A 27,456-nucleotide genomic window follows, 5' to 3' on the forward strand; every position below is an offset into this window, starting at 1 on the left:
AGGTCATTATAAGTAGAGCAGAAATTATATGATCCTGTGATTTTTGGAAAGAGATAGACATAGGCTTTGTTAGGCAGTGTGGAGTTAGGTATGGAAAGGGCCTTTAGAGATGCAAATTCATTTTAATGGTTCATTTTCAATAAGAATAAAGGTTCATGTTTCTGAATTACTCTGTCTCCACAACTGTAGCTACTAAAATGATAAGCAAAAACTATTAGATAGATAAGATATATTTTATAATAAGGCCCAACTTATAAGGTAACTATCCTTCTATCTTTGGGTAGCTGATAAAAAGAACTTCATGGTAACTGTTCAAGTTTGTCAAAGGGCTGCCAATGCAAAGTACCAGAAATGTGTTGGCTTTTATAAAGGCTATTTATTTGGGGTAAAAGCTCACAGTTCCAACGCTGTGAAAAGTCCAACTCAAGGTACCATCAGAGATGCTTTCTCACCAGATTTTGATCCTGGCATTGTTGCCACTTGGTAAAGCAAGATGGACGCTAGTCTCCGTGGCAGTCTTCATTTTCCCCTGCAGAATCTACCATCTGCTGGGGCTCACTTTGAGCAACCATATAGGGGTGTTGTTTCTTTCTGGGCCTTATTATCAGTCTTGGCTATTCCATTCTCTTCCAGGTTTGGCTGTAAGCTAATGGCATATAGCAGGGCTGGTCTCCTCTTGAGCTGCTTGTACCCCCAGCCTCTTGCTTAGGTAATCCTCACTTTCTCATTGCAGAATATGCTGACTTCATTCATATCAGGCCCAGCAAGAGAATGGGGACTCAACATGAGCCATGCCTCACTGACATAGTTCAATTAAAATCCCTAAAGCAATCTTAGCAAGTAATCTAATCAAAGGTCCCTCAACTGAATTTAACACAAAGGGTATTTTGCCCAGAGGTGTGTGTTAGTTTACAAACATAATCTTTCTGTTTTTTGGATTCATAAAATCTCAAACCACCACAGTAATCATTCCTGGAAATCATTTATCTTTTTGATAAGTGTAGTTAAAGAATGTTTGTTACTTGAGAATTGCTTTTGACCACAAGTAACAGCTCTGAAATAGGGACTTTAACAAATTAATAACTTCATTTTTCTCACAAAATGACAAGCTGGAAGAGCCTTTCCAGGGCTGATATGCTGGCTTCCCAATGTCATCAAAACCCTGGTGCCTTCTTCCTTTCTTGCCACTTCTCACTGTGTGCCTGCTACCTCACATCAGCCATCTTGCTACAGCTCCAGTATGTCTGCATACTCGGCAAGAAGAAGGAAAAGGGCATAGCACAGTAGCCCACTAATAGTGCTTCCTGGGATACTAGCCAGTGACTTATGCTTAGGTCAGAACAATGTCATGTGATTGTTTCTAGCTGCATGTGAGGTTTTTAGCTGGGCACATTGCCACTCCCAACAAAATCATGTCATTCTTGGTTATTGGGTAGACAGTTGGCAGTTTTTACAAGAGAACATTATGACTATTCAAGTGTTTGGTTTATTTCTATCTAACTAAGTTTATACAGTCTTCCTTATTTGTATTATAGATATTGATACCACATTTACATTCTTTTTCTCTCATACTCTGGGAACCCCTGTCAAGTGGTTAGACTTCTGACTGTGTGAAGTATCTGAAATACAACTATGACTGTAGAAAGTAAACAGGAATTCTCTAAGTCCTTAGAATTACTGGTTTAAAAGCTACCAAGTAAAATTTCTTAGGGCCATGGATTCAGAGTTTATTTGCTTTAATTTATATATTAGACCAATAACCTCAATATCTTACTTTTAATCACAGTAGATGAAGAGGGAGAAAGATGCTATAGAATGTGTGCCAAACAAAGTTAGAACTGGCAGAAAGGAATGTGTAGTATAATAACTGATGTCCCTAGTTATGATGCAGAATCATAACCATAATGTTTAAAGTTACCTGTTTAAGAAAATTAGCAATGTATGCATTGTTTTTTAGAATGATGGTCATCATAATAGTGATAATAAAATTTATTTCTTAGAAGATGAATTTTCTTACTTGGAAAATGTATTTATGTATAATACCCCTTTCTCTAATGTCCCTTATTGAATGATATATGGTTGCCACATATAATGTAATACCTATTGTTATTTATGAATGTCAGTTTTTAAACTGATTTGTTTTGTACCTTATTTAAACCAGTGTTTGAGTTTAGCTCTTTACTTACATTGTTTTTATAAAAGTATCTATGATGTTTTGTCTACTGTAATTAATTGTTTATTTGTATGCTGCTCCTAATAGATTTTTAAATTCTTGGAGGTTTTGCTTACTCATTTACACAACAAAAATTAGGTAGTCACTATCTCTTATACTCTGGGTTACTGTATTAAAGAAATTAACAAAACAGACTTGCCACCCAACCCCATGGAATTTAGAATCTGGGCTGGTTTGAGTCTTTATGGACCCCAGAAATCCTGTTCTTAATGGGAAGCCATTCCTTTTTCTGTAAATCTAGTGTAGATGGGACCTGCCTTTTGATTAGATCACATCAGTAGGGAATGGCCCAGGGTAGGTCTTGATCCTTTTACTGAAGTCCTTTATAAACAGGAGAAATGTACAGAGACTCACAGAAAAAAGATAAAAAACAGAAAAGAACCCAGAAGCTGAGACAGAAGGCCCCAGAGCTGGAGAAGCCACTTTACCCAGAAGCTAAAAGAGATGAGCCATATGCCCGATCATCCACAGCTGAGCTCAGGAAGAAAGTGAGCCTGGAGGAGAAGGCAGAGATCAGCAGAGCTGCTATTGTGCCCTGCCACATGGCAGGAGTCTAGGATTGCCAGCAGCTGACCTTCAGGGTGAGAGCTTTGCTTGATGCATTGATTTGGACATTTTTCTCAGCCTTGAAACTGTTAAGTTTATAAATTAATAAATCCGTAAAAGCCAACCCATTTCTGGTATATTGCCGTTGCAACCTTTAGCAAACTAAAACAACTGATTATTGTCTGTCTGTCCTAAAGATTCTGTTTCAGTTTGCTAAAAGCTGCTGAGAGTGATATACTGGAAATGGTTTGGCTTTTATAATGGGAATATATTAGGTTAAAAGCTTGTATTAATGGTTCTGAAGCTGGGAATAATGTCCAAATCAAGGCTTTCTCCTCCAGCTGCAGCTATGGGTGATCAGGCATGTGGGAGGGCACAATGGAGGCATCTGCCTGTCTCTACCTTCTCTCCAGGCTCCATTGCTTTCAGCTTCTAGCTGTCTCCAGCTTTGTCTCTGCTGTGACTTTTTTCTGGATTTCTGTTGGTTTCAGCTTCTGGCTTCTTGGGCTTCCTCTCTCAGCTTCCAGGAGTTTTTCTCTGTGTCTCTGCATGTTTCTCCCATTTATAAAGGATGCCATTAAGAGGATTAAGAGCCTCCCTGGGTCACACAATCTAATCACAGACCCCTAACTGAAGTTATTTTTAATCAAAAGGTCCTATACACACAGGAATGGATTAGCTTTAAGGACATGATCTTTTGGGATTCACCCATCTTCAAACTGTCATATCAGTTAATCACACAAAGAGTAATTTGTGGGAAGTGAACTTGGCCTAGTGAATAGGGTGTCTGCCTACCACATGGAAGGTCTGCGGTTCAAACCTTGGGCCTCCTTGACCCGTGTGGAGCCGGCCCATGCTCAGTGCTGATGTGCACAAGGAGTGCTGTGCCACGCAGGGGTGTCCCCCATGTAGGGGAGCCCCATGCACAAGGAGTGCACCCCTTAAGGAGAGCTGCCCAGTGCGAAAGAAAGTGCAGCCTGCCCAAGAATGGCACCGCACACATGGAGAACTGACACAACAAGATGACACAACAAAAAGAAACACAGATTCCTGGTGCCACTGATAGGGATAGAAGCAATCAGAAGAAAACACAGCAGATGGACACAGAGAGCAGACAACTTGGGGGGGGGGTGCGGTGTGGAAAGGGAGAGAAATTTTAAAAAGTAATTTGCAAACACTGATTAATACAGTAAAGGAAATTTATAGAGGTTCAATAAGGCTTACATGAAAGGAGGACATTTGACTTAGGAGTCTATAGATGGCAGTAGCTAATGGGTTGTCCAAGGGAAGCATTTGTCTGAGTGTGGAGGTAGGAAAGAGCATGTGGACACATTTGTGGGTTGAAATTGGCACATGACAAGGTTGAGAGGCAGACTCACCCTGATTTCTCCATCATTTAGGGCTTTTGTTGGCTCTGATAAGGATTTCAGCTCTTATCCAAAGGAGCCGTGGGAAATTATGGAAGGGGTTTTAAGCAGAGGAATGATGTCAAATTGGCACAAAAAAAATCTGGCATCTATCTCCCCACACTGATATACACACAGTAAACAAGTGCTTAAATAGTACTTGTCTAATTGAACTTAATTTTTGGAAAATTTTCTTATCTACTGTAGTTTGTTTTAGTACCTTTAGTACAACCACTGTTTAACCTGGTGCTTCCTAGTCTGTTTCATGTCATAGCTTATATTAAAAATGATACCATTTCTATTACACAGCAGTAGATGAGTTTGGCAGCTGAGTCCTGGAACAGTTGCCTGGGCCCTGCCCCACTGTTTCCTCCAGGGCTGAGGGCTCACTGTCTCTGTACTCCTGTGAGTCATTCTTGGCTAGAAAACTTTGATTTAACTGATAGGGGCTTTAAGTTTAATCAATTAAGGTTATAAGGTACATAGCACCTGTGTTATTATTTATTGCTTTACTTTTCCCCTCTTATTCTGTTCTAGGTAAAATATTTTCTATATTTGATTAACACCATATTCTATATTATATTACACCTATATAGTTAGAAAATTGGTTATCATAGGTATCCTGAGATTTTTAGATACATTGCCATGATTATTATTTATTTATGCATATTTACTTGTTATGAATTGCAGTGCCAAAAACAGATTACTAATGCTGTAGTAAGAAAAATTATGGTTTATTTTCTCTTTGACATTTAAATCATTGGTAAATTAAAAATGTAAGGTTCAAAACTATTTCTAAATTAAAGAAATATAAGAAGCACAACTAATACTGAAAGCACCTTAATGAAAATATAGGTGTGACATATTTAACTGTGGTGTTTCAGTAAAAGTACAGCATCTTAACAAGTTATCTGTGGTTTTTATATTCTCCAGTGTGGCCAGACTCCATTGATGATAGCTGCTGAACAAGGCAATCTGGAAATAGTGAAAGAATTAATTAAGAATGGAGCTAATTGCAATCTGGAAGATTTGGTATATATTAAAATGGTTTATTCATTTGTCCTCTTCTTTTCCTTATCTTTGCTGTTTCTTTATTTATAAGAAGTGATTCAAAATTAATAGATTAACAATTGTATTTTTGGGTATATCTCAAGTTTGTCTATGTGTTAAATAAATTTTTTTAATGGTAATACAAGAGATAAAGTTTTACTTTTAATGAAGTTTTTCAGCTCTTCATGATTTTTCTATATAGATGGCACTGGCTAAAATAGGGAACACATATGCATAAAATTAAATGCCTGCCTAGAAAATACCCATATATGAGTCGTGTTCAGTGGTTCCTCATAATAGTAACTTATTGTAGATAGCATTATATATGATAATGGCCACAAAGAGTTGCTCCCTTCTGATACCACTTCTCAGTGATAAATCATTGTTTGAAGAGGCTTACATACCCGTCACTTTCTCTCTAGGAATTGTTTTTGAGGGTCACAGAGCTGTCTGTTTATGTTTTTGTTTTTAATTGAACATCATCCAACTAAATTACACTTACAAATAAAAGTTAGGATACAATACTTGTATCCTTAATTTGAAAAATAAAGAACAGTTCTTTTCTTTATTACATAGTTTCTAAACTCATCATAGGTGATCACCCAAGTTTAACAGCCTATGAATGTGTTCTTAAATCTGATTACAGGTCCTTTAATTTAAATGTATAGTAATGGTTGCTAGCCACAAGGATTACCATTGAGGTTTTAATAGTCATCTTTCTTTTTTTAAAACACACCGTATGTGGTTAAAAGTCCAGTGAAAAGACTGAACAAGCAGTTGTGTAGCAATTTTTACACCAATAGTGGTAGCTCTTAAGATAATAACTTACCTAAGGTAGAATAACTTAAGATAAGTTCTTAGAAAGCTTGTGCTTTAGTGTTATTTTAGTTTAGTGCTTGTTAAAGCATGTCAACTTGGTATGTAAATTTGAATTTATTTTTCCTCTCTTTGGAGTTATTTTTGGCTTTAAAATGGTAAAATATTTGTATACATATTCTAGGATAACTGGACAGCACTTATATCGGCATCAAAAGAAGGGCATGTACATATTGTGGAAGAGTTACTTAAATGTGGGGTTAATTTGGAGCACCGAGATATGGTATGTGTATTTCTTATGATATGCTACTAATTTGCTGAAATCTTATCAATAATAGATATGTGTGAAATCTGGTATTTTTATGTGTGAGGTATATTATAATAATGTTTTTAGAATTTGGGAGTGGGCTTTGAGTGTTTTAAAAGCCAGGTGATACAATGTTCCTCTTTTATAATAGTCATGATTTTCAGATTACTTCAGAGTTAAGGATTCTGAAATATTATTAAAAAGAACTTATTACTCTTTAAAAAATATATCATTATTTTAGAACTTTTGAAAAAATTCTTTTATATAGGACTTTAAGAGAGATAATTTAGTGTTAAAAATATTTCTTAGCAGCTGTTTGAAATTGTAATTTTCAGAATAATATATTTTTTAAATTTTTTGTTTTTTAAATTTATTTCTCTCACCTTCTTCCACTGTTGTCTGCTCTCTGTGTCCATTTGTTGTGTGTTCTTCTGTGTCTGCTTGTATTCTTGTCAGCGGCACCGGGAAAATATGTCTCTTTTTTGTTGCGTCATCTTGCTGCATCAGCTCTTTTGATGCATCAGCCATGTGCGTGTCGCCACTCCTGGGCAGGCTGTACTTTTTTCGTGCTGGGCAGCTCTCCTTATGGGACACACTCCTTGCACATGGGGCTCCCCTATGCGGGGGACACCCCTGCGTGGCACGACACTCCTTGCATGCATCAGCACTGCGCTTGGGCAGCTCACCACATGGGTCAGGAGGCCCAGGGTTTGAACCCTGGACCCCCATGTGGTAGGTGGATACTCTATCCTTTGAGCCAAATCTGCTTCCCAAGAATAATATTTATAAATTCATTTTTAGCATGTAATACTATTAAGGCATCTGCTATACATATCGCAAATTTAACAAGGTATGATTCTTAATTATCTCTAGCTCTTACTTGATCTTGACATCTGGTTAAAGAGAGGAGTGAAAATTGATCATTTCTGTCTTATTTATTTATTCTGTTAATTGCTGACCTTTAAAAAGGTGGAAGAAAAAAAGAGTTGGACGGTCATCAGAGGGATAATGTTTATGCATGCCTCAGCAGGGTACCAGAGACAGCCAAAATAGATAGAAACCCAGGTACTGGTTCTCCTGAGGGCTACGGAGACCCACAGGTTCTATGGTCCTGGCAGATGGCTCTGGAGTTCAGGGCCATGTCAGTTGGCCCTACTTTGGAATTTGTGTTCCTGAGTGTGATGGAGTTAGACTCAGATATGACCTTTCTAAACATGCCTCTTCTGTTACTTTTACCAGATCTGTGGTTGGTGTTTGGGTTGTTGTATCCTCAGGAGACTTGAATCTCTGGACTGTCCATGTGACAGCCAGCCCTGAGCCTCAGCAGACTTGCAACTCCTCCCTCTGGTTTATCAGACTTACCCTGGCCAGCTAACAGGGAGGTAAAGAAGATTAACCCCCAAACCAGGGAGCCAAGAGTGCCTACAACTGCAAGCAGGAGAATTGCATCCATCATCCATGTGGAATCTAAGCCCCCTCTTGATGTAGAGGGGGACTGGACTTAACCATCCCAGGGTCCACAGGTTGGAAGAATAGAGTATGGATTAGACTGGACTTACTGGTGTTCTGCTGGGGAACTATTGTGATTCATAAGGGAAGAAATTGTAATAGTGATGTGGAGAGGGTGGCCACGGTGGCTGCTGATGATAGGGAGATGGAAGAAGAGATATGGTGTGGGGGCATTTTCAGGATTTGGAGTTGTCCTTGGTGGTGCTGCAGGGACAGATGCTGGACATTGTGTGTCCTGCCATGGCCCACTGGGTGAAATGGGAGAGAGTATAGACTACAGTGTAGACCACTGTCCATGTGGTGCAGCAGTGCTCCAAAATGTATTCACCAGGTGCAGTGAATGTGCCACAATGATGGAAGAGGTTGTTGATGTGGGAGGAGTGGGGTAGAGGGGGCTGGGGGGTATACGGGGATCTTATATTTTTTGAATATAAATTTTAAAAGAAAATAAAGAAAAAAAAAGGTGGAAGAAAGGAAAGAAATGATCTATTTGATATATAAAACATGTATTAGCCTTTAGTCTGTTTTATAAAGTTTAATTTAAGTGGTCTGAGTTTTTAAATAACTGCAGCATTCCCCTATTTATTCATATATTATAGTATATATAATTTGCACAGTGGTTTTGCCCCCATAATCTTATATTCTCAAAATTTAGTGAAAAATGAGGTGGTATACTCATTTTTATAGGAAGATACAGAAAACCTTTTGTATCTTAAATTGAATATATTGCAATTACAGTTTTATATATATAGTGTATGAAAATTAATAAGAATTTAAAATGGGTTGGAAAGATAAGATAATGATATCAGTAATCTAGATAAAATGATGCATTTGCCAGCTGAGAGTAAAATGTAATGTTCTTAACCTTATTGGTAGATATCATGGAAAGGAAATGCAGAATTCTCAATATTTTATTAAAGGAACCATACCAGTGTAGCAAATGAATTAATAATATTAATGGAACTCTTAGGTGCTTTACAGCCTGTACCTGTATCATTTAATTGAATCCTCAGAACAATTTTATGGTCTAAGGGTTAACTTTCTTCTCAATGTATAGTTAGGAATTGAGGCTAGATAGTTCATCTCTTCCCAAAGTCATGGCAGCTATTAAGCAATGTGGCTGAGTTTTAAACCAAGTTTTGCCTTACTCCAGAGGCTTTCTCCTATGTCAATCTTACGTACATCTTAGCATTGGACTTAGGAGCTATAAAGTATGCATTACAAATATACAAAAACTTGGTAAGATTTGTAAAAAAAAAATTCTTAAGCATATTTTGGTTTTCTCTATGTTTTATTTCTCTAATTCCCTAAAATAATTAGCATAAAATATTTTAACATTTAAAGGTCTTTGTGTTTGGCTTTAAAACACCAAAATTGGGGAAATTGAGGACTGTGCCTTCTTCCTTAGTAGTTGGTATTGAAGGAATCTAACATCAAAGGATTGGGTGGGTGGTAGTAGTTGCCCAGTTGTGAAGGAGGGCAGAATCCCCCCAGAGTCTGGTATAGGGAGAGGAGAGTGACTGCTGAGGGTCCTCCAGGGGTTTACAAAGAAGCTCCAGAGTGTAATAGTGCGAATTCTAGTGAGGATTCTTTCTTGGGAGGGACTTCAACGGGCAAAAAACTGAAGAAGGAATCAATATATAAATTTATTGCTGTAAGGCTTTAAAAAACTGGTGGATTCCAATCTTTTCATTTTGTGAATGTGAACATAATTTTCTGGAGATTAAATTTTTATCTCATAGATTCTTATGTAGAGGACATTATAAAAATTAAAGTGAAGGCATATTAGGTAAAATTTCTGGGTAGGCATTTTACAGAATGAATTATTGCTGTGTCTGAGACTTTAGCTAACAAAAAATTTTTAGACATGGCCAGCTCTATAATTTGACCTAAATAACTCATGTGAGTCTTTTCTTATCTTTAATGACCATGATACTTTTAAGGAGTACTAGTCAGGAATTTTGTAGAATTTCCCCTCAATTTGTATTTGTTCAGTGTTTCTCATAATCAGATTGAGATTATTCATTATTGGGAAGGTTACCATAGCGGTGACATGCCCTTTTTTTGAATCTCAATATCAGGGGTACATGATGTTAGTCTATATTACTAGTGATGTGAACCTTGATCTCTTGGTCAAGGCGTTAGATGCCAGGATTTTCTCCTTTGTAATCACTATATATTTGGGGGAAGATACTTTGAGACTATACAAATATCTTATTTCTGTTTAAATGTTTGCCCATTCATTCTGGCATCCATCAATTAATATTGCCTGTAGCAGTTAGTGCTGTGGTATTAAATGATGATTTTCTATTTCCTTTATTAATTGGAATTTTTTGTAAGGAAGAGTCGTTTCTTCTTGTCTAATTTATTCTTCCATCTATCTGTTTATCTACGCATCCTTCCACTCTTCCTTTCCTCCCTCCTACAATTCCCTTCCCTTCCTTTCTTCCTCAGTATGAACTCATTAATATTTTATTTTTTTTATAATCCAGTACTATACTTATTTATTTTCTTGGTCAAGTTGTTCCAAAAGATAACAAAAGATAATATCAGGTTATCTTGTATTTTTCCTGCCCTGATCCCAAAGAGCTTTCCAAGGAACCTGGGGCCTTTTTTTGGAAAGTGGCGTTTAGAAAGCAAGTTCTGGGTTTTATTTTATTTATTTGTTTGTTTGTTTGTTTAATTATTTATTTTTAAAGATTTATTTTTTATTTATTTCTCCCCTCCCCCACCCCAGTTGTCTGCTCTCTGTGTCTGTTCGCTGTGTTTTCTTTTGTGACCATTTCTATCCTTATCAGCGGCACGGAGATCTGTGTTTCTTTTTTTTGCGTCATCTTGCTGTGTCAGCTCTCCGTGTGTGTGGCACCATTCTTGGGCAGGCTGCACTTTCTTTCCCTCTGGGCGGCTCTCCTTATGGGTTGCAGTCCTTGCGCGTGGGGGCTCCCCTACACGGGGGACACCCCTGCGTGGCATGGCACTCCTTGCGCACAACAGCACTGTGCAAGGGCCAGCTCCACACAGATCATAGAGGCCTGGGGTTTGAACTGCGGACCTCCCATGTGGTAGGTGGACACCCTATCCATTGGGCCAAGTCTGCTTCCAAGTTGTGGGTTTTAGATGTTCTTATTTTTACTGGCACCTCACAGCTTCTAGTCCTTCATCAGTAGATAGAGGTGGGAAATGTGTGTATGTATACGAACTCATGCATACACACACATCTATATTTACTTCTCTATCAAGTGAACGATCTATCATCCATCCATCCATCCATCTCTTTATCCATCTGTTTTAAAAAAATGAATCCAAATTGAATTGATCCCTCCAACTCCAGTCCAGCACCACAGTTCATTACAGCCTTTTCCTTTTCCTTAATTTATAACTCTTTTCTTTGTCAATGAGAAATCTGGCTCTCATTACCTGCACAGTGTATTTACTTGTTCAACTCTAGTAGCAAACAAAGTAGTTTCAGAATAACTAACCCATACCCTGAGAGAAATGCATTTACCTAGTTCTTTTTGTCTTAGCATTATATTATCCAATGAAAATACTGCTTTCTAAAGTTATTTAGGTTAGCTTCCCAGTAATTGTGAGGTTATGTGACTCCTAATACTGTTAGGTTGATTTGTCCATGCCTGCATTTTATCTTTCCATATACTGGTTTATTTAAAAATTTACATACAGTAAAATTCACTGTGGTGTACAGTTCTGTTGGTTTAACAAATACATAGTTGTGTATCTACCACCACAGTTTCATAGAGAATATTTCTGCCACTTCAACAGTTCTCTTATAGAGCTCCTTTATAATTTATCCCTCCACCCACTCCCTAATCCCTGGCCACCACTGACGTGTTTTCCCTCTTGATAAGCTTGACTTTGCCAGATTAGGGCAAGTATTTTTTATCCTTTTTTTTTTAGTGATGAAATAGGACCAGAACAATGAGGGGATTTATATTCTCATAACCAGATTTGGTCTGGTTCAAGTACTAATTTAAAAAACAAACAAAGCATTCTTTCCTTAGTATAATTTGATTACATATTTCTCTTTTATTGAATTACATTGTAGCTAAAAAGAAAAATGTTCCTGTAGCTTAGAAAATAGAAAGTTCTATTGTTAATTCATACTTGATGCCCTCTCCCACTTCTGGAATTCATGATCTATAAGTCATTGCTTAGCACCCTCCCTTTTTTAGCAAGAGGTAAAATGACCTGAGATTTAAAGGATGTGTTTAAATTCAGGAGTTGAATATGATTGCTGGAATCCCTTTCTGTATAAAGTGTAGAATCATACAAAGAGGAACTTACCTGAGACAAAAAGTTTTCTAAAGAAAAATTTTTAACAACGAAAATAAATCTTAGGAATTCGGGAGGGTCCAACATAAATAGTGCAAAATTTGAAGTAATTGTTTATAGAATTAAGAGATTTGAGTTATTTTATGCACTATTGTACTATTGTATATTTCTCTAGGTAAGTTGGGAATTTAAAACTACATAGTATTGCCTTCATAAAACAATTGTTTTGTGAAGAATATTCACAGAAGGAATTTCATTAGTGGAATTTTAATTCAAGGAGAACATCCAAAGTTTTATTCCTCTCCTTTTTCTTCTGTAGGGAGGATGGACAGCTCTTATGTGGGCAAGTTATAAAGGCCGCACTGAAGTAGTAGAGTTGCTTCTTTCTCATGGTGCCAATCCAAGTGTCACTGGTCTGGTAAGCATACAAAAATTCATTGGTAATGTAAGTGGTAAGTTATCTTAGATAATTCTGAAGGCTGATTATATTTTAGACGTCATAGTGGAAAGAAACTATCCAGATGTTATTGAAAAGAATACAGAATGTGATTTCAAAACACAATAATGAGAAATTTTTACCAACTTAAATTTTTAAATTCTCAATTTTTATCAATAAACTACTATAATGTTAATTATAACTATATAAAATTTTAAAATGAAATATTTAAATCCTTAAATATTTTGCCTATTTTCTGTTGTGATTATGGTTTTTTATTCTTTTTTATTTTTTTTTGAGGTGCTGGGGCTGGGGATTGAACCCAGGACCTCCCATGTGGGAAGCAGGTGCTCAGCCTCTTGAGCCATACCTGTCCCCAGGTTATGCTTTCTTAATCTGAATTTCTTTAAAGAAAAGGACATTTGTCTAGCCACTTACCAAATGACTGTACCATTTTTCTATGTGTTCTGATAGAAGTTAATACTGTTGAGTCTCATAATTCAAGGATTCCATATTTGCAAATTTACCTACTCACTAAAATTTATTTGTAACCCCAAAATCGTAATCAAAGGACTTTTGTGGTCATTCACAAACGTGTAGAGAGATGAAAAATTTGAGTTGCCCAATGAGCACATTCCCAGCCAAGGTCAAATAAGGCAATGCTCTACTTTTGTGTCTCAGCTCGCATTGTGCAAACAAATATCCTTTTCATAGTATATTTAGTACTATGGTTTTTTGTTTGCATTTATATGTTTTTTACTGATGATTCACTATTTAAAATGACCCCTACGTGCTGTTTAGTGTCCCTAAATTCAAGAGAGCTATGATGTGCCTTAAGGAGAAAATAAGTGTGTTAGATGAGCTTCATCAGGCATGAGCTATAGTGCTGTTGGCTGTGAAGTCAATGTTAATGCATCAACATTATTTAATAAATAAGGTGTCTTTGAACAGAAACACCAAGGTTTCTGTATTGATCAGTTAGTAAACATTTTATGACCAGAGGCTTGCAGGAAGAAACCTAAACCTCTATTTCCCCTAATAGCAATGGTTCATTGTTTGTTGATTCAGTGTTTACTGTGACTGTATAGGACATAATTATTGAGAATAATGAGAACAGACTGTACATATATTACTGTTTTGCTTGAGACTCAATTTCTGAGTGGAAATTTTAAAAACTATTTCATTCATTAATGAAAGGATCATATATAAAAAAGATTTCACATTTCTCTTATTAGTCTTGCCTGTTGGTTTGACAATCACATTAAATGTATTTAATCTATAAAAATAAATGTTCATAATATATTTATTTAACATTGAGTTCATCCTTAGCTGACAATTATGTATTATTAGTATGATGTGTTTTTAAAGTGGACATTGGTCTGTAACTTGATATTTTTTACTGTAACTTTGCATTATTACCTTGATATTTCCTTTTTGCTTAGTAAATGCATACTATAAATATCCACCTAAAAGATTTTCTTTCCCTCCCTTCCTCCCTCCCTTCTTCCCTCCCTCCCTCCTTCCCTGCTTACCTACCTGTCTATCCCAGCAGTACAGTGTTTACCCAATCATTTGGGCAGCCGGAAGAGGCCATGCAGATATAGTGCATCTTTTACTGCAAAATGGTGCTAAAGTCAACTGCTCTGATAAGGTAGGTCAGCAGTGTCTTTCTGGGTTACAATCCATATTATACCTACTCGGTATGTCTTAAGTTTGTAAACATATTCACATGATTCTGTGAGGCTGCTCTAAATATCTTATATTTACATATCCTAATATATTTTGTATAGATATATACAAATATAGATAGATAATGTATCTCATAGATTGATTCCTTAAACATACTTGTTACTAACTGTACTTCCAGTGTTTTTTATATCATAGTCATAATTCTTAAGAAAATAGATAGGAATAATGGATTCCCTGTCTTCATCAGACCCTCATTTTTTTTTTTTTTACCTTCAATACTATCTGCTTTCTTTGCATTTTTGCTTAAATGATCATTCTAAATTCTGGGTATGATTATCTTTCTCTTGTGCTTAAAATCCTGAGTCATATTGCTCTGTTAGGATGTGTGAAGATAAATCTTGCCTCCATTTCTGCCCTTTTCTCCTGCTAACTGCACCTCAGAACTACTTTACTTGATAGTCTACCAAAGGACGTGTAGGTTCCTGAATCATCTGTTCTTAGCCCTTCCAGGCCTTTGCATATGATTTTTTTCACAGTGTGAGTGCCTTTCTTCTCCTTTTCTGCCCTTAGTTTCTATTCACTCCTCACATGCAGTTTTCTTGTCATCACCTTCAGGAAGCTCCCAGTATTTTGTACTATTCATTTTTGTATTCTCAACACTCACCACAAACATTTAATAAATATTTATCTTATTATGTCATTTTTCCTTGGTTTTGGAAAGATTTGATAGCTTCCACTGTCCCAGGATAAAGCCCAAACTCCTCATTTTAGCTCCATTCTATCTTTGCAGATTCTTTTCTTACCAGGCCTCTCCATATATGGATGCTTTTAGATATAACAGATTGCTTAATATTCCATAATCTTTTATGAATTTCTATGAATGTTGCACCTTTTAAAATTCTATTCCCTCTGCTAAATATGTTCTTTTTTACCTCCTTTACCTGATAAACTCCAATTTTTCTATTTTTCAAGGCTCAGTTAAGATGTTACCTCCTTTGTTAAGTGGCCTTAACTTATCTAGTCAATATTGGTGCCCCTTCCTCTGTACTGATAGTATTTCCTGTATGTACCTCCATTAGTGCATATAACCATTTGTGTTGTAGTGATTGATTTACATGTCTCTCTTACCGCTAGAGGGTAAGTTTCATGAAGGCTAGGAATATTCCTTTTGTTTTCCATTTTTATACTTACACTATTTCCATTATCTGTTTTAGAACTTGGCAAATTAAGGGTTAATCTTTTCTTTTTTTTCAAATGAATAACAATTTAAATATAGGAAAATAGCACATAGACATTTTCTGGTAATTGCAATAGATCCTCAGCATAAATTTGTTTAAGTAAAACAGTATCATTTAGCCTCATGGAAGTATTTGAAATCTTCCATATTTTGATCTGGATGGTGGTTACACAAGTATATACATCCATAAGAAATCATCAGGTAGTACACTTATAATATAAGTATACTTATAAGTACACTTTTAATGGCACATTAAACATTTTTTAGTGGCACATAAAATAATAGCTTAAGGAAGACTATGGAGATTTTAAATATTTATATTATGGTATGGCATTTAAGAATATTGTTCGAGACTATTCATTAATTCAGATTGATTGCCTTCTCATTCAGATTAGTGAAGTTTTATGTGTAAAATAGATACAATTTTATCTATTTAAAGTTTCTGATTTGACAATTTAGTATGATGGAGAAGCCTTTAATATTGCCTCTGGCATATAGAAAAATGCTTATGTATAGCATAGCATTCACATCCCTCCAGAATCAGGTACTATGCTACTTAACCATCATTCTTTGTCATTTTGAGAAAATGCTAAGTACTTATTATGTAGTGCCTTATAACTATGCTTAACATAAGTGATACAGAGACAAAGAAGAAAGTATCTTTGTATAAAATAGGGAGTTAAGTAGGACATGTGAAATGCAAAGTTTAAAGGCCAAGTGGTTTAGGAGTTTAGGAATGGGAGAATTCATTGATGGCTGAGATTTCATCTAGATTTTGAAGAGGTTAGAACTTAAATTAATGAGAGTAGAAGAGGAGACCATCCTAGGCAGAGGGAAAAATGACAGGACACAGCACTGGAATGTGAATTCATATGTCAGGTTGAGGCAGTATGTGTAGAGCTGAGTGCTGTGGAGAGGAGTTGCAAGGAAGGACACCATGGCGGTAGATGGAGCCACCTAGAAGTAGGCGTTGAGTACCAGATGAAAGAGTTTGCACATTTGCCCTGTGTGTACTGCAATCCATTGAGGAATTTGAGTAGTAGATTGATATAAAGTTATGTTTTAGAAAAATCAATATTTAATGGTACACTGTAGGATGAATTAAAGAAAAAAAGAATAATTCTATTGTTGATAGAAATAGGGAGATTTCTCTGAGAACTGATTTTTGGGGAAGGGGAATGAGAAGGCAGTTGTAGAGATGTGGTCATAGGGATTTTGGCTGGAGGTGGTGAGGGATTGTCTGCATAGAGGTGATTCTTGATATTATAGGAGAGTAGGTTTGATAACTGAAATCAGTAGTAATAGAATGAGATGAGCAGAGAGCTGATTATTTTCTTTCAGAAATGCTGGAAAGTAAAGAAGTATGTCTCAGAGATAGGAGAATTAAACAGGTGAAAAGTAAATGGTGACAGAACATATCAAGAAATCCTAAAACTCAGCAATGAAAGGACAAACAACCCAATTGAAAAATGGGCAAAAGAATAGACATTTCTTCAAAGAGAATATACAAATGGATGAAAAACATGCAAAATGATGCCCAACATCATAAGCTATTAGGGAAATGCAAATCAAAACCATTAGATATCATTTCACACACACTATATTGGCTACTATTTTTAAAAAAACAGGGAAGAGGATTTGGCCCAATGGATAGAGCATCTGCCTACCACGTGGAAGGTCCAAGGTTCAAACCCAGGGCCTCCTGATCCATGTGATGAGCAGGACCACGCACAGTGCTGATGCACGCAAGGAGTGCCCTGCCACACAGGGGTGTCCCCCGCGTAGGGGAGCCCCATGCTCAAGGAGTACACCCCATAAAGAGAGCCGCCCAGTGCAAGAAAAGTGCAGCCTGCCCAGGAATGGTGCTGCACACACGGAGAGCTGATGCAGCAACAACAAAAAAATGAGACACAGATTCCTGTGCCGCTGACAAGAATACAAGTGCACACAGAAGAACACACAGCAAATGGGCACGGAGAGCAGACAACTTGGGTGGGGGGCGGGAAAGGGGAGAGAAATAAATTTTAAAAAATTTTTCTTAAAAAAACAGAAAATTACAATCGTGGCAGAGGATGTGGAGAAACAGGAATACTCGTTCATTGCGGCTGGGAATATAAAATGTTGCAGCCACCGTGGAAGGACAGTTTGGCAGTTCCTTAAAAAGTATATAGAATTACCATATGACCTGGCAAACCTACTTCTTGATATATACCCAAAAGAATTGAAAGAGGGGTTTGAACTGATATTTACACACTAATGTTTATTGCAGTATTATTCACAGTTGCCAAAAGATGGGAGCAGCCCAAGTGTCCATCAACTGATGAATGGATAAACAAAATAGAGTATATACGTACAATGGGATATTATTTAGCTGTTAAAAAAAGAATGAAGTTCTGAGACATCATGTTGAGTGAAATAAGCCAGATACAAAAGAACAAATATTGCATGATCTTACTTATACGGAATAATTATAGTATAAGTAAGCAAACTCATAAGAGTCAGAATCTGGAGTAGAGGTTACCAGGGCTAGGTTTTGTTTGATTTTTGTTTTTTTGTTTTTTCTAGAAAGAGATTTTATCATTCATGAATGAAAGGTACAGAGTTTTAATTTGGGTTTATTGTAAAATTTTGGTAATGTTCTTTCATGAATTGTAGCTAATATATGACATTAATGCACAGTGTTAGTGATAGGTTAGTATACGGGAACTCTATGTTATGCATGACTTTTCTGTAAACCTACAACTTCTCTAATTAAAAAAGAGTTAGGGGGAGCAGATGTGGCTCAAGCAGTTGGGCACTCACCTTCCACATGGGAGGTCCCCAATTTGGTTCCCAGTACCTCCTTAAAAAGACAAGCAAGACAGTGAGCTGATGCGTGGGCTGATGCAAGATGATGCAATGAGATGACACAGACACAGCAGGCAGGGGGCAGATGTGGATCAAGTGATTAGGTGCCTCCCTCCCACCTGGGAGGTTCTGGGTTTGGTTCCCAGTACCTCCTAAAAAGAAGACAAGCAAACACAGAGAGGATATAGTGGACAGACACAGAGAGCAGACAGCGAGCACAAACAATGTGTGTGTGTGTGTGTATATAAATATATAAATAAATCTTCAAAAAAAAGTTAATTTTGACTAATGAAAGTTCAAGGTGGTCAGGGCAGCCAACCATTTACAGTTCTGCAGGACTTTCAGGAAGAAAAGAAGTGGAGAGAGAAGACCTATAAATCTGATGTTTAGGTCACTGTTGATGACGTTGGGGATAGTGGTTTTGTAATGTTTATAGCAGAAACTATTCTATGAGAGGGTTAAGGTAAGGAACTGGAAGTAGCCATTATACATTCTTTTGAAAAATTTGAAACAAAAGACAGTGATGAATATTTTAAGAGAATAGCTTGTTGGAATGCCTTAAATCTGTTTTGTAGAAAGAGGGACTAAAGAAGAAAAGACTGATGATGTGGAAGGAGATTAGTGCGTAAGGTTTTAGGTGAAACCAGAAGATATTATCAAGAGTACACATAATGGGTTTAAATTTACAAGGGCAAAATTTGAGAAAAAGAGAAGATAGAGACTTTCCGAAGTGGTTCTAGAAGCTAACTCCAGATGTTTTGAAGTGGAGAGGAAGAAAAGTGAGGAAGGTCTTGCTGGATGATAGTAGTCCTTGGTAATGAAAGTGAGGTTATCTGCTATATGGGTAGAACAGGGGAGGAGTAGAAATTATATGATCTTACAGAATCCAGTTCTATAGGAAGGGTGAAAATAAAACTCTATAGGTACTCAAAGGGAGAGAGCTTAATTATTAGTATTTTTAAAGAAGTCTTCATAAATTATGACTCTGTATGTGTGATGTCTAGCAGATGTCTAACGGAAGGCATTTTACCAGGGAAAATGTTATTTGCAAAGGCAGAATATAGAAATGAGAACTTAATTCTGGGAGAAGCATATGGATGCAGGAGTGAAATCGGGGAGTGCCTCCTACTCTTTCTTCCTTCTTCCTAAGCCTGCTTTGAGGCAATGGTCATGACAACTGTCTCCCTCACATTATGGTTCTCCTTTTGGTTAAGCCTTTGCTCCCAAGTGCTGTGTCGGTACCTTGCGATGCTGGCCATTGCCATCATCAAGGGCTACAACTTTCAACAGTGTGGTTGCTGGGATGTCTGTCTTAATTTATAGTATAGTAGCCACAAAGCCACATGTGGCTATTTAGATTTAAATTCATTAAAATTAAATAAAAAATTAAAAATACATTTCCTCAGTCACACCGGACACATTTCAAGTGATCACTTGCTATATATATATATATATATATATATATAACTAGTGATTCTGTATATAACTAGTGGCTATATATAACTAGCTATATATAACTAGTGGCTATTCTGTTGAACAACACAGATATAAAGCATTTCCTTCAACACAAAGTTCTGTTGGACAAGGCTCCTTTAGAGAATAAGCATTCATTAAATGTTTATTTCAGTTTGAAGTCTTAATATAGTTAAAGGTCACTTTGGGTTTTTCATGTCTATTGATTACCAGACTCACCAAGATAATGCATTGTTTTAATGCATGGTTTATGTTCTCTGATGCCTTTCGAACTCATGTGTCAGCAAGAGGTGCTTGTGAGTCTAGTTTATAGACTGAAGTTTACTTTTTGTTGTCAAGGAGATATGTAGTAGTTAATAGCACATACTCTGACACCAGGTTTGCTGGGTAGTGGGTATCATTCCACCTCTTTGTGACTTTGAGCCTAGTAACCTCTCAGAACCTGCTTCTTCATCTGTGAAACTGTGGATTATAATCATACTTACCATTGACATAAGGATTAAATAAGTTAACCCAGGTGAAGTGTAGAACTGTTTTGGCATTTGTTACACTTTTTCCAGTAATCAGACTATTAAACTTTAAATTCTATTTTATAAGATATTAGAAGCAATCAAAGCTTGTTGAAAATTAGGAGCTTTATGACTTTATGATGGAAAAATTGTCACTGATTATAAAAATTAAAGTTGGTTAAAAGACTTTTCCTGTAATGGTTAATCATCTATTCAGAAAAAAGAAACTATGGAAATATGATTTATCAAGGATTAAAATTATGATTGGTGTAGATAGTTATTCAGAATTCTGAAAGCATGATTTTTATCAGAACTCAAATTGAGTGCTTGGTTTTTTAGTATGTCTCTGATAATTAAATTTATTGTTTGTTTTAATAGTATGGAACGACCCCTTTGGTTTGGGCTGCACGAAAGGGTCATTTGGAATGTGTAAAACATTTATTGGCCATGGGAGCTGATGTTGATCAAGAAGGAGCTGTAAGTATCTTTCATATTTTAATGTCTAGAATAAAGATAGGTTTTTTTGTTTTAGGAGAGAGAATATTTTTGCTTAACACATGCCTAGAAAATTTTCCCTCCAGTTCTTCAATGATACTTAGTTAAATAAGCATTTTCTTTTTATTAACCTGAGAAGTATGCTTAATATAAATATTATGTACTCTATATATATGCTTTTAAAGATCTATTGTTAATGGATATACATTTTGAGAGGCTAAAACTAATTCTGTAAAGAATAACTTCTGGGGGAAGTGGACATGGCTGAACAGATAGAGCATCTGCCTACCACATGGGAGGTCCAGGGTTCAAACCCAGGGCCTCCTGATCCGTGTGGTGAGCTGGCCCACGTGCAGTGCTAATGTGCGCAAGGAGTGCTGTGCCATGCAGGGGTGTCCCCCACGTAGAGGAGCCCCACGCGCAAGGAGCCCCAGCCCTGCAAGGAGAGACGCCCTGTGCATAAAAAGTGCAGCCTGCCCAGGAGTGATGCCACACACATAGAGAGCTGATGCAGCAAGATGACGCAACAAAAAGAGACACAGATTCCTGGTGCCACTGACAATAATACAAGTGGACACAGAAAAACACACAGTAAATGGACACAGACAGCAGACAACGGGGGTGGGGAGAGAAATTTTTAAACCAAGTTTAAAAAAAGAGAATAACTTTTAGTTTTCTTAGTATAAGTTGAAATACTCTTGTGTAAAATAAAGTTATGCCCTATTAATATATCTTTTCTTTAAATATTTAAAATAATTTTGTAATTTTTAAAATATTTTCTAGCTGTGGCTTATTTTCCCTCTTCAGTAAACAGACAAAACCATCAGAAATCAAAGGTCAAAACTTTGAAACTTTAAAAATTTGTCAAATACATATTACCAGTTAGCAGTTTTTAATTCTTTATTGAGTACCTGGTATGTATCCATCACTGTTTCAATTGTGCTGGGAAGACCAGAGAAACCGTTTGCTTTTCCCTTTAGCTTGTAATAATATACTTAAAGGAAATAACATCTATACACAGAAAATAGTCAAAATAAACAAAACATTATATATAAATTATATAATTTATGTAATTATTATAATATGTGAGATGGGTAATGAAAAATTCAGAAAAGAAATACTACCAAATCTCTTGATGCAAGAGTGAGACCTTTAAATCATTTAAATCATTCTTGTCTTCTTGGCATAAAATCAGCTAGTGCCTCCTGTTTTCTACATTGGCAAAAGCTAGCAATAGTTGAACTTCAAGGACTATATAGAATTTTAATGCTTTGTGGAGACAGAGCGTGATTCTTGGGCAGCCACTGAAGTTATACCTTTCACTTGTCTGTGAAAGTCCTTGCTTCCTTATATGTATAGTTTGTAAAGTTGATGAGTGGTTTGTCTATATGATTATTTACTGCTAAAGAATCTGAGAAGGCTATGTATTTTAATATATGAAAGAACAAATATTTCTATATGGAAATTGCATGGCATCTCAAAATCTCAAGACACAATTTTAATAATTCTTTTGTTAATCAACTAGATGATTTATTGATATAAATTAGCTGTACATTTTTAAAAAAAACACTTAAAATAAGAATTTTTTATAAAATATGACTTACAGATAATTCTGAAAGACAGAAGAATGTATTATACTTTTACTGAAGTATCCTGTAGCTATTAATTCATTGTTTTACTTCAGTTTCTCCTGTAGATTTTATTATTAAAAAAATTGTTAATTGAAGTCAGAGTCACATTACTTTGTATTATTTAACCTAGGACATATTCTTTAATTTTGAGACAGTTATTTATTACATACTTTGTTATATTAGTGGGAAGAAATGGTTTGTTCATTGTCCATGAATCCAATTTCAGATTATCGTTTAAGGAGTTGAATATAATAACAGTCTAATGACCTAAAAGAATTAACATATATTCAAAGGTCGAAAATACTCCCCCAGGCCATTTTTGATGTGTCTAGTTATTTGTATTGGTATTTTATTATTGTAAACAACTGTTTTGATTATAGGTTACCTATTTGAAAATGTTAGTTTTAAGATTACAGCGTAAATTAAGTTTCTAGAATATACTAACTTCTTGGGTTTTTTTTTTTTTTAGAATTCAATGACTGCACTCATTGTAGCAGTGAAAGGAGGTTATACACAGTCAGTAAAAGAAATTTTGAAGAGAAATCCCAATGTAAATTTAACAGATAAGGATGGAAATACGGCTTTGATGATAGCATCAAAGGAAGGACATACGGAAATTGTACAGGATCTACTCGATGCTGGAACATATGTGAACATACCTGATCGGGTAGGTACCTATTTGAAATTTGTTGTCTAGTGAATTGATGGAAGATTACCTTAACTTCTTACCACCTTTCAAGATTCTATATGCATGTCATGGCATACTATGTTTTAAGATAACAGTTTCATTTCTACCTTTGAAATGAATACGTTAAAAATTATGCACTCTGAATCTTTTCCCACGTTCATGTTTTTTGAGGGCTGGACTGTGGGTCTCTCCTTGTGGCAGTGATGGCATGAGAGCTAAGTATGAGTTACGGCAACTGGAGACATGGCAGGGCAGGCATTTAGAAAGTTTCTTCTCTTTGAGTATTGGTTGAAAGGAGTGAAGCTAAAATTGTAACCAAAGGAGGCATTATGCTTCCAGAAAAATCTCAAGGAAAAGCATTGCAGTCAACCTTAGTAGCTCTTGGATCAAGATCTAAAGGAAAGGTTGGAGACTTTAAGCAGTTAGTGTGGAAGTTGGAGATAAAGTTTGAAGGTACCAAAGTAGTTCTAGATGACAATGATTATTTCTTATTTAGAGATGCTGACATTCTTGGGAAATACAGAGAGTGAAATCTATCACTAATGAAATGGCATCCTATGAAACTGTCTGTTCCACTGAAGTTCTGAAATCTTCCATCATATAAATAATTTCTTTGTCTCTCTTTTATAACAAACTAATGATAATACAAAACAAAACAACAAAAGAAAATATTCACTCTTTGTGAAGGATGACCTTTTTTATTTTTCTCAAATAATATTATTATTGAAAATGTTGCATGGAATATTACTCTGTAACCGTCCTTGATTTAGCACTGTAATTGTTCACAACCGGTGTTATTCATTGTCCCAGGGCTTTAAGTACTACCTTTACACTTAAGTTTTTCAAAATTGTATCTCTTGTCCTAAACTTTTCTCAGAGTTCCACATTTGTCTAGACAACTCTCTACTTGAAGTGTGCACTTGAATGTGTAATGGGCTTCTTAAATTTATAGCAATACAGATACCATAAACCTGATTTTCCTTCAGTCTTCTCTATCTCAGTAAATAATACTACTGTCCACTCTTGTTAAAATCAAAAGTTCTGTATATTAGCCTTGATTTCTTTCTTTTCCTCATCTCTTATATCCAGTTCTCCAGTAGGTTTTGTTCACTTTGTCTCCAAAACATATCCATTATTTGTCCATTTGTCTTCATCTCCATGACCATACCTTAGTCCACATCTCCATCTCTCTCATTATCGTAGTAGCATCTTAACTGGCTTCTCTTGCCTCTAATTTTTTCTCTACTCTGTTTTCAGAGTGAGCTTTAAAACAATAAATTATGGGTATTTCTTTCTTTAAAACCATGCAAGACTTCCTCTTACATTTAGGATAAATGTAATCTCTTTGGCTCATAAACACAGCATGAAATTTTCCCTTCCTAACTCTTTGTTCTAATCTGGTACCACAGTTCCCCATGTTTCAATAGGTTGCAGACATCCTAGCTTACTTTCTTTTCCTTGGACATGCTAATCTTGGTACTGCCTTGGGACTGTCGTACCAGCTGTGTTCTCAATCTGGAATACTGATGCTCTTGATCTTCGCATGCTTTGTTTCTCCTTGTCATTCAGATATCATCCTAAATCTTACCCCCTCAAAAAGATTCTCCAATTACTCAATCTAAAGTAGCTGCCCACTTTCTAGCATGTTGTCCTAATTTCTTTGCTTAACGTACATCTGATTTTTGTTTATTTGAATATTTTCTTATCCTTCTCTACTAGAATCTAAGTTCTGTCAGAGCTGAGACCATGTCTTAACACTGCCTAGAACAGTGCATTGCACATAGTAAGCAGAGAAATATTTGTAACCTTTCATTAATTCACTAGTTTGGACTCATGTTCTTGCTAACCTTCTCAACTAAAATTTGTTGTCTTTGGTTTATTTCTGCTTTTAATGTAGTAGTTAAGATACTACCTCATGGTGCTAAACTTGGTAATCCTCAAGGATCTGGGTCTCATCTTGATTTATAGTCCCCTGGGACCCATTCAGGATTGAGATGAACTAGAGATCATGGACTTACCTAACACAAACATCTATAACTGATTTGTAATTTAGCAGTAAATGATAAAATATTTACGCCCATGGCCCAAATAACCATTTCCAGTATTTGAAGTAGTAGGAAGATGTAATTAATAATGATTGTTGTTTCATGACTATAATTTCAGGCAAAGAGGTCCTCATGAGGTAGTGAACTTTATCTAGGCCTTTTACCTGGGAATGAATCAGTCTTCTGTACTGCTGGCTTGTAACTCCAAGACTGATTAGAATATGCATGGGTGTTGGTCTGGAAATCAGACTTCTCCGTTAAAACTCACTGTTTTAGAACCTATGGCTTTCAATGTATAGTATTATTTCTGAGGACTTTTATTACCAAATTTTTCAAATGTTCATCTTGGTTCAGTGATGGCCACTGAATTGTTTGATTTAATTTACATTTGTAATGGGAGGTAATAGTCAAAGATAATATCTTCTTCTTCTAGGACATTTGTCTTTCAAACTTTTCTCATATATTTCAGAGTTCTAATTTGAGGCAGAAAAGTCCTCTGTCTTTTACTCTGATAGTTATTAATATCAGATATTAACATTAATTAAGATTTTTTAAAAATTTAGAAATAGAAACTTTATTTCCAAGTACTTTTCAGAAAAAGACCATTATTATATTAACAAATGATTAACCTTAACTTTAAAACAATGTTTATTCTTTCTCTTTATCAACTCATCTTGTTTTTTTAAAACTTTTTAAAATTTTTAGAGTGGGGATACTGTGTTGATTGGTGCTGTCAGAGGTGGTCATGTTGAAATTGTTCGTGCACTTCTACAAAAATATGCTGATATAGACATTAGAGGACAGGTATGTATGATCACAGTGCTGTGGTTATCTTCAGATATAATTGGTTGTGAATGTTGAGTAATCATGATGTTCTTCAAACTTTACTCTGGAGATAAATTTGTAAACTCTATTGTATTTAACTAATACCTATATTATTACTAAATTTCATTGTCAATATTACGGAATTTCTGAAGTAATGTCAAATTACATTTAGAGAGAAGTAAACCGCAGTAAACCAAAAAGAGGCTCATGTTTTTCTAATATACCTTTCTTACTAATGGTATAAATATATTCAATTCTGACACTATTGTCAGATAGTGTACATTCCTGCTAAGTTTTTCCTTGAATTAGGCCAAAGTCTTTTGTATCTTAATCCATTTTAATCAAACCAGTAAGTATTGTGCCAAATCCAATGAGACCCTTGCCTTTTTTTTTTTTTAAAGATTTTTTATTCATTTCTCTCCCCTCCCTCCCCCAGTTGTCTGCTCTCTCTGTCCATTCGCTGTGTGTTCTTCTGTGACTACTTCTATCCTTATCAGCAGCACTGGGAGTCTGTGTTTCTTTTTGTTGTGTCATCTTGCTGTGTTAGTTCTCCATGTGTGTGGCACCATTCTTGGGCAGGTTGCAATTTCTTTCGCGCTGGGTGGCTCTCCTTACAGGACGCACTCCTTGCGCATGGGTCTCCCCTATGTGGAGGACACCCCTGCATGGTATGGCAGTCCTTGTGCGCATCAGCACTGTGCATGGGCCAGGTCCACATGGATCAAGGAGGCCCGGGGTTTGAACCATGGACCTCCCATGTGGTAGGCAGATGCCCTATCCATTGGGCCAAGTCCACTTCCCAAGACCCTCTTGCCTTTATGACACGTGTATTTTAGTTTGAAAGATTTTGCTTGTTTGTTTAGTTTATATATACTTTTTTGTATTTTATATAAACATAAAAAGTGGTGTCACAAGGTGGTAAAATTGATTGCTTAGTGAAAGTTTCAAATGTGAGAGTCTTGATGTAGGAACCTAAGAGGACATTCAGGAAGAGTTTGGGGAATGTAGAATTTGAGCTAAATTTTAAAGATGGGGTTAATTTAGATAGGTGGAGAAGAGGAAGACTGGAGCATTTTCAGGCAAGGGTACTAGGGAAACAGGATGAGAAAATTCAGTAAAATTTATTTACTGAAGCTTTCCAAAGTGGGGTTTGAGTGCCAAGCTATAAAGTTTGATGCTAGTATACATTTTTGAGAAGGAAAACTCCATTGGGCAAGTTTTTGTATAAGAATCTTAATGTGGAAGTAGAAGAAAGTTACCCACTATCTTTTGGGTTGAAATCATTTTTTCACTAATAGGTGATTTCTAGATCACCTATTTAGACCTTTATCTAACAACTTTGTATCTGCCAGTCATGTTTTTTCTTATATTTAAATCAGTTATTTTTTTCTAGTTTTGCTCTCAAGGTCTATGCAGATTTATTC

General features: G+C 36.0%; 1 protein-coding gene across 37 annotated transcripts in view; it reads left to right on the forward strand.

The window, feature by feature from the left end:
- The window catches only part of KIDINS220 (kinase D interacting substrate 220), a 122,975-nt gene that overhangs the window by 17,942 nt on the left and 77,577 nt on the right, over positions 1–27,456 (forward strand). For 22 of the 37 annotated variants that reach the window (XM_058287923.2, XM_058287917.2, XM_058287901.2 and 19 more), the window contains exons 3-9: positions 5,119–5,217; positions 6,236–6,334; positions 12,477–12,575; positions 14,146–14,244; positions 20,727–20,825; positions 22,944–23,141; positions 25,913–26,011. In XM_058287923.2, the coding sequence (XP_058143906.1) occupies positions 5,119–5,217; positions 6,236–6,334; positions 12,477–12,575; positions 14,146–14,244; positions 20,727–20,825; positions 22,944–23,141; positions 25,913–26,011 (792 nt within the window). Of the gene's footprint in view, positions 1–5,118; positions 5,218–6,235; positions 6,335–12,476; positions 12,576–14,142; positions 14,245–20,726; positions 20,826–22,943; positions 23,142–25,912; positions 26,012–27,456 lie in introns of all 37 variants that reach the window. The other 15 variants (XM_058287920.2, XM_058287899.2, XM_058287915.2 and 12 more) reach the window with 1 other exon arrangement.

Source organism: Dasypus novemcinctus, chromosome 25, assembly GCF_030445035.2.
Source record: "Dasypus novemcinctus isolate mDasNov1 chromosome 25, mDasNov1.1.hap2, whole genome shotgun sequence".
NCBI lineage: Eukaryota > Metazoa > Chordata > Mammalia > Cingulata > Dasypodidae > Dasypus > Dasypus novemcinctus.